Source organism: Dreissena polymorpha, chromosome 9 (genome assembly GCF_020536995.1).
Source record: "Dreissena polymorpha isolate Duluth1 chromosome 9, UMN_Dpol_1.0, whole genome shotgun sequence".
Classification (NCBI taxonomy): Eukaryota; Metazoa; Mollusca; class Bivalvia; order Myida; family Dreissenidae; genus Dreissena; species Dreissena polymorpha.
The window spans coordinates 32,698,651-32,715,092 of NC_068363.1; the positions used below are offsets into that span (position 1 = coordinate 32,698,651).

The 16,442-nt window shown below is 35.8% G+C and overlaps 1 protein-coding gene across 1 annotated transcript in view; it reads left to right on the plus strand.

Moving 5' to 3' along the window:
- Nucleotides 1-13,263, plus strand: part of LOC127843863 (sodium-dependent neutral amino acid transporter B(0)AT3-like) — a 56,477-nt gene extending 43,214 nt beyond the window's left edge. The window contains exons 6-12 of the mRNA XM_052373733.1: nucleotides 508-618; nucleotides 908-1,109; nucleotides 1,674-1,798; nucleotides 6,837-7,038; nucleotides 8,090-8,249; nucleotides 9,687-9,849; nucleotides 12,955-13,263. Of these exons, the coding sequence (XP_052229693.1) occupies nucleotides 508-618; nucleotides 908-1,109; nucleotides 1,674-1,798; nucleotides 6,837-7,038; nucleotides 8,090-8,249; nucleotides 9,687-9,849; nucleotides 12,955-13,188 (1,197 nt within the window). The 3' untranslated portion in view covers nucleotides 13,189-13,263. The remainder of the gene's footprint in view (nucleotides 1-507; nucleotides 619-907; nucleotides 1,110-1,673; nucleotides 1,799-6,836; nucleotides 7,039-8,089; nucleotides 8,250-9,686; nucleotides 9,850-12,954) is intronic.
- Nucleotides 13,264-16,442: the final 3,179 nt, after the last annotated feature.

The window sequence follows — 16,442 nt, forward strand, 5'->3', positions numbered from 1 at the left end:
GATATACTTTCCATGATGTATATGTGACGGCCACGTGCCCTTATCTAGTCCTTGTGATATACTGTCCATGTTGTATACGTGACGACCACGTTTCCATATCTAGTCCCTGTGATATACTTTTCATGTTGTATACGTGACGGCCAGGTTCCCTTATCTAATCCTTGTGATAGGCTTTCCATGTTGTATATGTGACGGCCACGTTCCATAATCTAGACCTTGTGTATAGTTTCCATGTTGTATATGTGACGGCCAGGTTCCCTTATCTTGACCTTGTGATATACTTTCCATGTTATATACGTGACGGCCAGGTTCCCTTATCTAGTCCGTGTTATATACTTTCCATGTTATAAACGTGACGACCAGGTTCCTTTATCTAGTCCGTGTTATATACTTTCCATGTTGTAAACGTGACGGCCACGTTTCCTTATCTAGTCTTGTGATATACTTTCCTTGTTGTATACGTGACGGCCAGGTTCCCTTATCTAGTCCTTGTGATATACTTTGCAGGTTGTATACGTGACGGCCACGTTTCCATATCTTGTCCTCGTGATATTCTTCTTCCGAGCCATCACGTTACCAGGCTTTGACAAAGGACTAGAGTATCTTTTTGTGCCAGAGGTATGAGACATGTTCACAGTGTGCGTTTAGTTTACAACATACCTACTAATAAAACTGAAATACTAGTACACTGTTCAATTAATAAGCCACGCTCTTTGAAAACGAAGCTACATGCATGTGCGTAAAGTGTCATCCAAGAATATACTGTGTAGTTCGCACAGGCTATTCAATGACAACACATGCCGCTTTTGTGGCATTGTTTCGTGTAAAGCAAATCATTGCGACGAAAATCCATTCCAGGCGGAGAGTGTCGTCCCATATAATTCTTTGAGATCCTCTCTATTCCTAGTGGAGTCGCCTGTGGGACCCAGTGGTCTGGCTGGACGCTGCCTCCCAGATCTTCTACTCGTTCGGCCTCGCCTTTGGGTGCCTAATCGCCCTTGCTTCGTACAATCCCGTCCGGGGGAACTTTGTCAAGGAAGCCTTGATTGTAACCATCACAGACTTCGCCACGTCCATTTTCACAGCCGTAGTTGTTTTCTCTGTGTTAGGTATGGCGATTTATTTCTGTATGCGCTTGTGCGCGTTCGCTTGCTTAAAATATTAACCCTTTGCATGCTGGGAAATTTGTCGTCTGCTAAAATGTCTTCTGCTGAATTTCTAAAATTAGCATATTCTTCGATTTTTTTCAAAGAACACTATCAGAATAGCAAACAGTTTGGATCCTGATGAGACGCCACGTTCTGTGGCGTCTCATCTGGATCCAAACTGTTTGCAAAGGCCTTTTATTTTCACCGTAGTTGATATTTCAGTCATTAAACGGCGGTCAGGAAAAACAAGTTAACAATCGTTAATTTTTCCTGGAAAATCATTTCAAAACATATCTTTTATTAAGTAAATTCGTGCAATTTTGCTACTTAAATTACAACAATATATAATCATTTGACATCTAATTGTGGACAAATAAATCGCAATTAAGCATAGTAAAAATCAAGTTCATGCGGAAATTGCCGTCCCTAGCTAGCCTATGCGGAACGCTCATGCAAATCCGGACGAAATTAACGCAAATGCCCACTGTTTCAAGAACGGGTCTCATTTGTACGTATCTGCTTTAGGTTTCAAAGCTACCATGGCGTATGAAGAGTGCATCAAACAACACGAGGCCAACTTCACGCAGCAGTTCGGTACCATCATAGTGCAAGCAAATCACTCGTGTGTGTTTAAAGAGTTTCTCCAGGGGGTAAGAGACTTAGTCAAATGATGTTAACCCTTTGCATGCTGGGAAATTATTTGTCGTCTGCTAAAATGTCGTCTGCTCATTTTCTAAAAATAGCATTTTCTTCAATTTTTTTCAAAGAATACTATCCGAATAGCAAACAGTTTGGATCCAGATGAGACGCCACAGAACGTGGCGTCTCATCTGGATCCAAACTGTTTGTAAAGGCCTTCCAAATTGGGTTCCCGCACTGAAAGAGTTAAGCGAATACAATTAGTGTCAACTAGGCAAAACAATAAAGCGTCTTCATGACCATATGCCACATGCGAGCATTTATTTTATCAATATATTTACTCTGTACACCATTAATCGATATTCAGGACTTCATCCTCACCAGACGGCAAAAGCAATTATGGCTTCAATTTATATCTACTTTGACTTCTAGTTTGAAGCTTGATAACTGCATGGGGTCGTAAAGATAATATTGACTAAGTCGCTCATCTCTTGTAGATGTCTTACTGAAACTTGGACAAATAAAGACTCTACCTTAGACCTAAAAGGCTATAGTAAGCCTATTCACTCATACAGACGATTACAACACCGTAGAGCGAAGCGCTCGAGTGGTGGTATTGTGATTTACATTAAAGACTATATTCGTAAAGGTGTTACATCAGTAAAAAATGACATTGATTGCATTGTTTGGCTTAAATTAGATAAAATGTTTTTTAATATTGAATCAGATGTATATTTATGTGTTATATATATTGCACCTGAAAATTCCCCTGTCCACTCTTTGTATACTTATGATATTTTTCAAACTATTGAATTAGATATTAATTTTTATCAAACTAAAGGAAAGGTATTTTTAACTGGAGACACAAACTCGCGAACGGGAAATAAAGCCGATTACATCGAAAATGATAGGTATATAAGCGATACCGATTTTGATACTGTCCCAGATATTGAAACCTTAATCCCACGCTCAACTTGTGACCTTACTACGAATCGATTTGGAGACAACCTGTTAGATATTTGTAAAGCGACTAATATTCGTATCGTGAACGGACGTTTACATAACGATCAAAATATAGGTAAAATAACGTGCTATACACATAATGGTGAAAGCTTAGTTGATTATTTATTAACTGCGCACACCAATTTTACGGACATTTTAGATTTTACCGTTAACGATTTCACGGAATTCTCGAACCATGCGCCGCTGACATTTGCTCTCCGCACGAATAACGCTGTTTCAACTAGTAATATTAATCCGATTGTTTATTTTAAATGGAAACCCGAGAACAAATGCGACTTTCTTCGTGATGTTTCGTGCGATGTACATAATCTGGAACACATGTTATTATCACAAATTGATTCAAACTCTGATCCGGATATCCTAGTGGGAGAATTTTCGAACTACTTAAATTCTAAAGGAGAAAAGTATTTTAAGCGCAATATAAATCTTGAAAGTAAAGGGTTTATAGATAATGATAAAAATAAACAAAAGTGGTTTAACGAAGAATGTAAAACCAAACAATCTCAATGTACCAGAGCTATATACGAGTTTAATCTTAACAAAAACGAGCGTACACGAGAACAAATGATTGCATCGAAAAAGGATTATAAGTATACTTGTAGAAAAACTAAATTAAAGTACAACACTGATCTAAGCAAGCATATGAACACTATGAGAAGGAAATCACCCCGTGAGTTTTGGAAATTATTTAAACGTAAAACTACATCACAAAACTCAAATACGATACCGTTAATCGAATTCCACGATTATTTCAGTAAATTAGCGGACGAAGGTGACCTAAATATAAACTCGTTTGATTCCGATACTGTTTTACATGAATTTGACAATAGGTTAAACACAGAACCCTCTTACCCCGAACTCGATAATCCTATATCGACAGAAGAAATTATAAGGGCAACCAAACGGTTGAAAAACAATAAAGCTCATGCGCATGACAATATTATATATGAATATTTTACTGAAACAATCGATGTAATCGTCAGGCCGTTAGAAATATTGTTTAACTACATACTTAATAAAAAGCGTTTTCCGCGCAGCTGGTCATCTGGTATTATAATACCAATTCATAAACGTGGGGACATATCAGATCCAAATAACTATCGGGGAATTACTTTAATAAGTTGTTTTGCGAAATTGTTTACAAGCATATTAAATGAACGGCTTAAACAATGGGCAGAAACGAATGACATTCTAACGGATGCACAATTCGGCTTTAAACCAAACTGTAGCACGGTCGATGCAATATTTATTCTTAATGCACTTATAGAAAAACAGTTTCAGAATAAAGGTAAGCTATACTGTTGTTATATTGACTACCGGAAAGCATATGACGTCATCAATCGCGGCCAATTATGGAGTAAGATGATTAATGTGGGCATCGACGGTAACCTATTAACACTTATTCGATCCATGTACGATGAAGTGAAATTACAGGTTAAACACATGGGTAAATTATCAGACGTATTTAATAGTAACGTCGGCTTATTTCAGGGGGAGATAACTCCGCCCATATTGTTTTCCCTCTTTATTAACGACATCGAATTCGGTTTGCAAAATGGAATAAACGCCGGAATTACACTAGATCAAATATCGATATATCTATTATTATTCGCTGACGACGCGGCTTTATTTTCTGAAACACCGGAGGGTCTTCAAGAATCATTAAACAATTTAGAAACCTACTGCGATAAGTGGAATTTAACGGTAAACATTGAAAAAACAAAGGTCATGGTATTCCGAAAAGGTGGCACAATTAGTAAAACATTAAGATGGACATATAAAGGTCAAGAAATAGAAATTGTTAACAATTTTAATTACCTTGGAATTGTCATGTCAAGCGGTGGATCTTTTGCGTCCGCAACAAATACATTGTATGGCAAAGCTTTAAAAGCGATGCATTTTTTGTTCACTCTCACAAAAGACATGAACGTACCTATACAGATCATGTTAAATTTATTTAACGCATATGTATCATCAATTTTAAACTATAACTGTGAGGTATGGGGATTTATGAAAGCGGAAAACATTGAGCGCGTCCATCGTAAATTTTGTAAAAGAATATTGAATGTTAAGATGTCAACAAACTCATTATCGCTATATGCCGAAGTTGGTCGATTCCCCTTGTATTTAGACAGATATGTCAGGATCGTGAAATACTTTTTGAAATTATATACTGTTAAAGAGGGTAATTGTATTCTTAAACACATTTTATTATCACAGAGATTAGAAATTGAACGCAAAAATAACACAAACAATTGGTCATCGAAAGTACGGAACATTCTAAACCAAACCGGTTTTAACGATGTATGGCTATTCCCCGAATCTGTGAACTCTAATCAATTAATACCGCTACTTAAAACCAGATTACGAGACCAGTATATCACTAACTGGAATACAAGTGTCACATCATCTAGTTCAATGATTTTATATAAAGAATTGAAACCAATATTCGAAAGATCTGCGTATCTTGATATTGTTGAAAATAAAAAACATAGGAATATTATTGCTAAATTACGTTTGTCGTCTCACAAATTATTAATTGAAACGGGTAGACACCAGAACATTGTCAGAGATCAACGCAAATGTGTTTTATGCAACCTCAATGATATCGAGGATGAATATCACTTTGTTATTAAATGTCCTTATTATGCCGATATTAGGAATACATTAATTCCAAAGTATTACAGATCACGACCTAGTATGTTCAAGTTTATCGAACTACTTAATTGTTCAAACAAAATAGTGTTAAGAAAACTTGCCATTTTTTGTTTAAAATGCTTTAAGTTACGAGAAGATGTGCTATATGTGTAGTATAAATGATATATCTTCCACAAAGACATTAAGCTTAGAATAATGTTATATTTGTAACAATTATTAAATTTCGTGTTAACATTACATGATCACTTTGTATTAACCCCATCCATGTGACATTCTCACTAAAACATGTTGTATGTCATTACTTTTTAAATTGATCTTTCCTCAAAAGGATGTATGTTTTGTATATAATTGTCACGCATGCTGTTATTGCATATGTATGTTTATGGCGATGAGCTGTATGCTTAAGCTAAAATAAAAAATATTCTGTTCTGTAGAAACTAGACATCATATATTGGGAAATAATTGCTCGCATGATTCATATGGTCATCAATTCGCTTTCTTGTTTTGCCTAGTTAACACCAACACCAAATAGTGTTAGAAAACCAATGTGTGAACGTCATTACCTCAATCAAATTAGGTCTGGGAACAAATCTAGAGAGTTGAACAAGAGGCGTGAATCTCTCAATTTATACAACTTTCCAAGGAAAAGGGGCAAAGGTAATTTAAAGTTTAAAGTAAATTTTGATTAAATAATATTCAAGAATTGTTCTGTAATACACATTTAAGCGAGCATCACGATGGTACAATTAATGACACCCAAGTCAAGTTTAGTTCATTTATGTGTGTTAACCGATTGTGTTAGACTGTTGGCGCATGCAAATTGTCTTACGGATTTCGAGGGTGATTTTCATTTATGGGTATACATATATGGTAATCGTGTGAACTACTTTTTACTATGAAGGCTACGAGATACAATAAATGCACGCAAATGTATCGGTTGTTCCCAATCATTCGAAAAATGTCGTGACATATGCTGCCACAAATATGTATCTACCAAACAACTGAAATGCGGATTTTTGTGTGAATGCATTATTCATATAGTCTGATATAATATGTTTCCAATAAAAAGGGTTGCTTTCCTATTCTTACCAAAAGCGGACTGCCCAGGCTAATCTGTGACGACACTTTACGCACGTGCATTTAGCCAAGGTTTCACAGAACAGTACTCAAATTATGAAATTGCATTTGCGTGAAGTGTCGTCTCAGATTAGCCTGTTCCGCCTAAACTAGATTTTTGCTAAGAAGAGACTTTCTTTAAACAGAAAATATCATAAAAGTGGAAAGCGCGACCCTGATTAGACTAATCTGGGATAACACATTTCGCACATGTATTAAATCCTCTTTTCATCTGAATTTCTCCAATTTTAGTCGGTGTCTGGAACGGGCCTAGCCTTCATCGTGTTCACCGAGGCCATCAACCAGTTTCCGGTGGCACAGCTCTGGTCGGTGTTGTTCTTCCTAATGCTACTCACGCTGGGCTTGGACAGCATGTTTGGGACGCTAGAGGGCGCCATCACTTCCTTCAATGACCTCATGATGTTTCCGGGCGTGCGGAAGGAGATTATTTGCGGTATATAAGCCTCGTTCTTGGAAAAGGGGGCTAAATGCATGTTCGTAAAGTGTCGTCCCATAATAGTGTGTTGAGAGCGCACAGGCTAATTACGGATGTTACTTTCCGCCTAAAATAAATGTTCGCTTAGAAGAAACTTAATGTAAACGAAAAATACCATGGAAAGCGTCGTCCTTGATTAGCCTATGCGGGCTGCACATGCTAATCAGGGATGACACATTATGCAAATGAATTGAGCTCAGTTATCTTTAACATTTTACATACATGTGTACAATGCACGTGCTAAAAACATGCAACAAACAGATATGTTATTATTTTTGTTATAAAAGCAATTCTTAAAAACAAATGTTTCGTTGTTAAAAAGTGCAATTAGTGTAGACTAAATGCATATTCAAATGTATATGGCCAAATATAATTCGCACGATGAACATGTGAAAATGGTGTCCGATCAGAATTTAATTCCATTTTCAATATACTAAAAGTATAAAATGAACACATTTGTAAAGTGATATTTAATTTCAATGAGATCGCGTTGCATTAGGGGAAAGAATCCTCTCGTTCGGGATCCATTCCTAATCCGGCATTGGTCTTTCAAAGAGTGCATTTATAAGCCATGTACTTGTGTGTTTCAATGGAAATATAATAAACACGGTGCCTATACCACGTGACTTTAGGATCATTCTGTTTTGACAGAATAAAGCGCGAACCAGTTAACATTTGTAATCATGATGTCTTTTAAAATATTTCACCATTTTTAATAGGATAAAGTGGAGCGCCCGCTCATTCGAGAGAGTTTTCTATAGGTATCATGATCTTTTTAAACAAATAAGTATTTTTCAGTAAAGTACATCCGCGTGTTTGTAATATGAAGTCACCACACTGATTCGACATTTTTCTAACCGTTCAAACGCGCGGTTGCACTTTAATGAAAGAATAAAGCGGAAAGTGTCGTCCCTGATTAGCCTATGCGAACTGCACAGGCTAATCTGGGACGACACTTTACGCACATGCATTTTGCCCAATTTTCACAGAACAAGACTTTTTTTTTCAGGTGTGACATGCCTTGTATCGTTTCTAATATCACTGGCATTCGCCTCCACAACAGGGCCATACTTGTTCGACCTTTTCGACTCATTCTGTGCAAACATACCGCTCTTAGTGATTGCATTCATGGAGTGCATTGGAATTTCTTATGTATATGGACTTAAAAGGTAAATTGTGCACACATGTGAGTACATCTCTTGTTCTTTATTCAGTGCTTTGTAATAACCTATGTATATAGACTTAAAGGGACGTGATCACAGATTGTCGTAACAATTTTTTTTTCAATTTTGCTACAAATTCGATGAAAAAAGAAAGGCAGTACATCAAGGAGCGAAATATCCATTTTTCCATTAACTCATACTTAAAATTTAGTTTCGTTTAGGAGCAGTCATCATTTTAAATTGATTATATTATAAAGCTCCATAAACGCAGGGGTTGAATAATTTAGAATGTTTTCTTTGTTTCCGTTAAATTATTTTACAACGGTTCAGTTATTTAACAATTCAATTGCCTACAAACACGCGACAGTTCGGAGAGCTGAGTGGTTAAGGCAGTAACCCTTAACCCATTTATGCCCAGTGGACTCTCCCATCCTTCTAAATTGGATCAATATATTTCCAAAATTAGGGGTCTCAATTATATTTATTTCTATATTTAGAATATTTCATAAAGAAATTAATTTAAGCAAACAGCGCAGACCCAGATGAGACGCCGCATTATGCGGCGTCTCATCTGGGTCTACGCTGTTTGCAATGTCCTTTTTTAGGACGCTAGGCATAAATGGGTTAAATTTATTAGCCACTGTTTCGTGCGCAAATATTGACGTGTATTTCTTTCTCTTATTAATTAAACTCCTAGTTTTATAAGACTTTATTATGGATCTCTATAGATCCAATGATTAATGTTAACAATTTTACTTACCAAACATCTAAACCTATCCAAATCGTTTATCAAGTATATTTAAACTGTAAATGTTAAATATGGGCCGTTCTCTGTGAAAAAGGAGTTTAATGCATTTGCGTAAAGTGTCGTCCCAGATTTGCCTGTGCAGTCCGCATAGGCTAATCTGGGACGACACTTTCCGCCAAAACTAGACTTTTGCTAAGAACAGACTTTCTTTAAACAGAAAATATCATAAAAGCGGAAAGAGTTGTCCCTGATTAGCCTGTGCGGACTGCGCAGTCTAATCTGGGATGACACTTTACGCACATGCATTAAATCTTCTTTTCACACAACACGGCCCATATGTGTTAGATCATTCACATCAAATATAACTTGATTTTTCGTTCAATAAAATTCATTTATAACGACAAAATAAAATTGGATTCCAATGCATTATGTATATAGACAAATGTGCGGACTGCACAGGTTAATCTGCGACGACATTTAACGCATATAGATTAAACCCGATATTCCAAAGACGAGACAAGTATTTCTGAAAAGGGGCGCCTCTTTTTTAATACCATAGATGTTTAAACATTTTTGTTAAAAAAATATACTAATGCAGGCTATGGTCGAAACATGTTCAGTATTTATGAACTGAAACTAAAATAAACAAATGAACGTGTTGTAAGATGTATTTATTTAATTTAAAACACTTGTAGGATCTCCGAGGACATTGAATTAATGATTGGCAAGCGGCCCGGGTATTTCTTGCTCATCTGCTGGCGTTACATCGGGCCCCTCGCCATGCTGATCATCCTGATAGCCAGCCTGGTGGAGGTGATCACCAAGGGAACCCTTTACGAAACATGGAATGAAGCGCAGGTCAATACAAAAGTCAAAGAGTGTTATTCAGCTTTAAAAAATATATTATACTATATTATTATATTTTAATATTGTACGAGTGCGTTTTTATTTTTATTTTTATTTTATCATTGTGTATTTCTCTAACATGGAATGAAGTGAGGGTCACAACCAAAGTCAGCATTTTCATAATTTGTATTGTTCATTTTATATAGTTGAGCCTCGCTCTGAGAAAACCGGGTTCAAATCCAGTGCCTTAAGTTGCGTCTCCGGTTAGCCTGTGTAGTCCGTGCAGGCTAATCAGGGACGGCAATTTTCGCATAAAGTGAATTTTCGCTTCGTTTAAAAGAAAAATATAATAAAAGTGGAAAGTGTCGTCACCGATTAGCCTGTGCAGACTTCACAGGCTAATCTGGGACAACACTTAACGCTCGTGCAGTAAGCCCTGTTTTTGCAAAGCGAGACTCATTTAAAGATTTGTGGTTTGTTATTGTAGGATAATATAACAAATATTGTACTACACATTAACCCTTTACCACTTAGATACTTTTTTTACGCATTTGTGGTCCCGTAGAAAGTTACATTTAATTAAAAACCCTTCTTACTCGATTCAAGTTGTAAAGGCTTCATTTCCAACCTTCAAATACTGATAAGCATCAAACAGCATAAAACATGAACAGACTGTGAGTTACTCGCAGGCTGTTCTGGTTTCATGCTGTTTGAACATAGCCATTTGCACTTTGCTTCTGAGTGGGAAAGGTTAAAATTCGGGTAAACACAAAATTAGAAATAGATCTACTTATAACGCTGCAGCGGTCTACACGAAGTTATCACTCGCTTTAACCGGATATCAATGTTATTTAATTCGTAACGAAAGCCAGTAATGAATGCCTGTCTACAGACTTATTTTTTCATCAATATCACAAAATCGCTAAACGTGTTCACTGAAGTAGTGATTTCATGCTATATATGTTTTTGATTTTCAGTATTAATAAATCGCTTAGCGTGTTTACTGTGTTACTGATGACACGCTATATATTTGTTTTATTTATGTTCAAATCCAGAATTTACAGTGAAACATATTGACCCAAAAATATCCGTATAATGATACTCGTTGGGTTCTCCTTATTACAATACTAACTGGACAACCAATACAAAAAACTCTATGCAGTGCAGAGAAAATGGACCTCTTATAACTTTATGTGGAGGTTAAAATTAATTTTGATATTGTTCTGTTATTCAAATATTTTTTATGTCCCCCACTATAGTAGTGGGGGACATATTGTTTTTGCCCTGTCTGTTGGTCTGTTGGTTGGTTGGTCTGTTGGTTGGTTGGTTGATTTGCGCCAACTTAAACATTTGCAATAACTTTTGCAATATTGAAGATAGCAAACTTGATATTTGGCATGCATATGTATCAGATGGAGCTGCACATTTTGAGTGGTGAAAGGTCAAGGTCAAGGGCATCCTTCTAGGTCAAAGGTCAAATATATGGGTCAAAATCGCTCATTTAATGTACACTTTTGCAGTATTTCAATATTCAAGATAGCAACTTGATATTTGGCATGCATGTGTATCTCATGGAGCTGCACATTTTGAGTGGTGAAAGGTCAAGGTCAAGCTCATCCTTCAAGGTCAGATGTCAAATATATGTGGCCAAAATCGCTCATTTTATGAGAACTTTTGCAATATTGAAGATAGCAACTTGATATTTGGCATGCATGTGTATCTCATAGAGCTGCACATTTTGAGTGGTGAAAGGTCAAGGTCAAGGTCATCCTTCAAGGTCAGAGGTCAAATATATGTGGCCCAAATCGCTAATTTTATGAATACTTTTGCAATATTGAAGATAGCAACTTGATATTCGGCATGCATGTGTATCTCATGGAGCTGCACATTTTTAGTGGTGAAAGGTCAAGGTCAAGGTCATCCTTCAAGGTCAAATATATGGTTCAAAATTGCTCATGTAATGTCACTTCTGCAATATTGAAGCTAGCAATTTTATATTTGAAATGCATGTGTATCTCATGGAGCTGCACATTTTGAGTGGTGAAGGGTCAAGGTCAATGTCATCCTACAAGGTCAAACGTCATATAAGGGGACATTAAATTGTGTTTCACAAACACATCTTGTTTTACTTCTAACATGATCGACGTTTCAGAAAATTTAAGTGAGTGCATTTAAAGCAAAATCATAAAACGCTTTTATGTTTTCCAAAGGGAAGACATAGTCTCGCGGCTTGCGCTTACGCGCGTCATACTCGACTGATATTCTTGGAACAATCGACTAGCGTAATAGTCCTCGCCATTAACAGGTTATATTACACTAATTCCGATTTTCATAGGGTTCCATTATAAACTAAACATTATAGGCGCATTTATCTTGCCTTTTGGACGTATCAATTTTTCCGAACCTGATATCACAAAACATGTCCCACATCGTTTTTATGGCTTTTATTCAAGAAGAGAAAGGGAACTCTTTAGTAATGGGCACTACTTATAATAGGGACCACGGAGGGATACACAAAGATTAAGCGTAATGTAACCTTTAAGATTGCAGAATTAAAGGGGTTCACAGATAATTACACACGGGCTAGACAAAATGAAAACACATCGATAAGATCTTTATTTTTGCAAATATTTCAAGTTATTGTAATATGTTTGGAACAATTTTGAGTGCATTAAAGACTGGTTTTCTTGCAGTTTGTGTTGATATCTTGAGATTTAAGAATACATTATTAAATACGTCTGAAAGTGGTGCCACAATTTTACATTGCGTGCAGCATAACCGTGTAAATGAATGTTGTAAACATCGAATTTTGGCCAAGAACACAGGCTAATTAAATTTCACTGTATTGTATGCTCTAGTTGAAGATCTTCATAAAAAATGTTTTGAAAAATTAATTTAAAAAAGCACCAGCAATAATCGGTGCGTTTACATCCATTTGCGAACCCCATAAAATCACAGGATCCTGCATTCTGTTAAATTACTTGCTGCATGTTTAGGGGAAATGATATTAGCCCATATGTGTATATTATAACATTATACGCAAGTACCTGTACTCAACACTTTAAATGTGTGGTATATTGTAAGAAAGCGGATGACCCACCGACAACTTTATTTCAGGGTGTTAATACACTAGTTCAGTGGCCGTGGTGGTGCCAGCTAATCGCTGCCATGTTGATTCTGATGTCCGTCCTATGGATACCCGGCGTGGCCATATGCAAATACCTTGACGTCATTTCCATGAAACGGGAAGTTCCCGCCTTCTTTCCTGAAGATGAACTGAGGGAAGAACGCGACATCAAACCACGACATGCCAACGTATTTGAAAGAACAGTTCTCGGATTTAAAAACTGACGAAATAAATAGATAGATGTTGATGCATTGGAACGGGCCGTGAGTGTGAATGTGACGTTGCGTGCGTGTGTGCGTGCGTGCGTGTGTGTGTAAAATAGCGCGTAATCAATTATCGAATCTATGTACTAGGCAAATTCCGAGCACAAATAAAATAATGTACTTTTGTTCCACCAGAAAGGTAACATCAAATGTGTTCAAATGACTTTAATCATTCCGCTAACAAATATGTTTAGCTATGTTTCACATTTTATGGAAATGTTTATTAAACAGTGATTTTCGTTTTTAAATTGAATTCGAATAATTGCATAGTTCAGGAATACAGAAATACTGGAACAACAATCTAAAAACAAAACACATCGCCATTTCAAGTTTGAAAGAATAATGTTTGGGTTTAAACGCTTAAGCGGCTTGGCTTATTGTTAAAGGGCGAAATAGTGTGTAGTCGTGTTAAAAAGTGCAATACTCAAATTATGTTGAACATGAATTGTGCCATGCAATGCGTTTTTGTTTTCCCGATCATCGCAAACAAATATGGTAGTTAGGTCGGCCAATAAGTGTAGACAAATATGGTAGGTAGGTCGGCCAATAAGTGTAGACAAATATGGTTGGTAGTTCGGCCAATAAGTGTAGACAAATATGGTAGTTAGGTCGGCCAATAAGTGTAGACAAATATGGTAGTTAGGTCGGCCAATAAGTGTTGTTCGAATTTGCTGAATCTGTAAAACAATAGCCATGTGTTGGATATAAAAGCTTACTTTTAGAAAGATATATAATAAAATATTACAATTTATATCTATAATAAAGTGTTTCATTTCATCTGATTCGTCGAATGTGTATTTGTTGATATTTTAATGGGTATCTGATTGCTGTCGATGAATGCCGGAGTCTTCGGCGCTTTCCATGTCTGGGCATCGTTAAACAGTAAACATCTACCGAAATATCTGCCAGAGATAATCGCCAAAGCGGTGTACACAATGTACATAAGGAAAGTCTGAAAAGGCCATCAGCAGCTTTTCTTTTAACTGTTATGTTTCGTTTCTTTCATTGGTTAATATTACGCAATACGGATGTATGCACAATTTGTGAAATGTGAAACAGTGCATTCATTACTTTCTGGAACGATATATATCAACACATTTCTGAAACGATACAGATTCAGCAACTTTAACATTGTACAAAGATGTTCAGTGACATATCTGCCGAATCCATTATTCAACAATCGTTATTACATGTCAACGTTAATTTGTCGGTAAAAAATGTTGATTTATTAAAACTCATCATGGATGTGTCACACATAAAAACACAGTAAGGTTATCGTGAAAAAGGTGTCGTACGTTTTAATGGAAATTAAAACACTAATCTTTTAACGCCTTATAATATTGTCATATTTTTGTAGATCTTTTATAAGTATTTTATAGACATCGGTCTTCATAAATTATTAACATTTTAAACAGATAATGTCATCGTTTTGGCCATATTAATATTAATGCTCACATTTAATTTAATTTACTGTATTCAACTAAAAATGGGCGATGTATCGAACATGCATGCATATCATGTATTCAGTTTAAAGTAGTTTTGTTTTATCATGTTCTCATTTAATGATGTGTAATATGCTTTCAGTCACAGTAAATGATATGTATCCATATCAATTTCACAAATGTTTTGTTATTTATAAGATTCAAATGCTTGAATCACGGTAAATGATATCTACCAATGGTGTAAAAGCAATTTGCGAACGTATTAAGATGTAGTGTATCTTATAACATTATACCATTAATTCATTCAATGAGATTTATTATACCGGTACGTTACATGTTTCTGCACAAACTGACAAATTGTATATCAATTTTTTTTTTAATTATCGAATACATGTATGTGTTGAACACATTTAAAAGCTTTAATATGAATTGCTTTTATATGGACAAAAGCCCGCGTAGCGGGCGTTGACCGTTCATACATATGGAAATTTAGACATAAAAATTGACAAAGCGATGCATCTCAAACAAATTTGCCACGCGACATATATTTTCGCGATGCTATTTATGACCTTGAACAAATAAAAAACACTTTGACATTTGCTAAATCACATGTAAATACATACCTCAAGAAAAAATAACAAATGACATCATAGTTGTGTAGTGAATCGCACTTAGTATTCTAGCATTATATATTTTTCTCCGCTACATACACCGTTTAAGAATTAAGTAATTACCGAATTATCTCCCCTGAATACTCATCATGTTCATGCTCTCTCTCATATACTGGTTCACTACATATAGTGACACAATTTTGGTAAACATAACCCGTCTGAAAGGTATTGCCCAAATCTCCGATTTCTTTCGAATTTATTTGCTTTGATCTTTTCGATATCTTATTGTTATTATTATCCTGACAAATCACAAACGTATGTTCAAATTTATTTGTTTTACACATTTTAGTTGGCATCTGTATGTTTGCAGAATTCTCGCGGTATCTCAATAACGACACCCTACTGTTAACTTGTTAGAAATCGTGATGCATTTTCCATTCGCTCTCACAAGCAGTTTTACGTGTGATCATGAGCAAAATTCTGGTAAGTTGTGGTTGTTATCCATCAGAAAAACATTAATTCACAAAATTTAACGATATTCCGATGTAACTTTTTTGTCTTTTAGCTTATTTTAAGCGTATGTACACCTCGTCTGCTCGCACTTTGCCGATATCCCGAAAGGTTACATATCGCTATATAAAGTTTAGGCCTAAAACCACAAAATCTAATACCGTTGGATTTTTGTAACAAAATCTTTCGTAACACATCTTCCAGATTCGAAATAAAAAAAAACTAACAAGCAAGACATTTATAAATTGTCTGCATCATTTAACAAATGTTCAGATATGTGTTGGTTTACCGTTTTAAGAAGCTGTTCTGCCAAGGCAAGAGCTGGGCATCACACAAGCCATTCTATCGAGCAAAACTGACAGTTTAGGTTCCCAGAAATCAACAATGGAGGGATTCCTGAACTATCAAAATTTCCTATTTATGCACACAGTTATTGGCGTCGCAATGAAATGCGGCAACTAGTATGTTATACATTTTTTTCGCTTATGCAAGAAAAGTTTACGGATCAATGTATATATTTTTGTTGTCAGAATATCTTACATAGTGTTGATTTTTTGTGTAAATTAGTGTAAAAAAGTACTGCATTTGTGCCTATTACATTTTACTACAACATTTATTGCCAATTATTCAAAGCTAATTCTTTTAATAAATA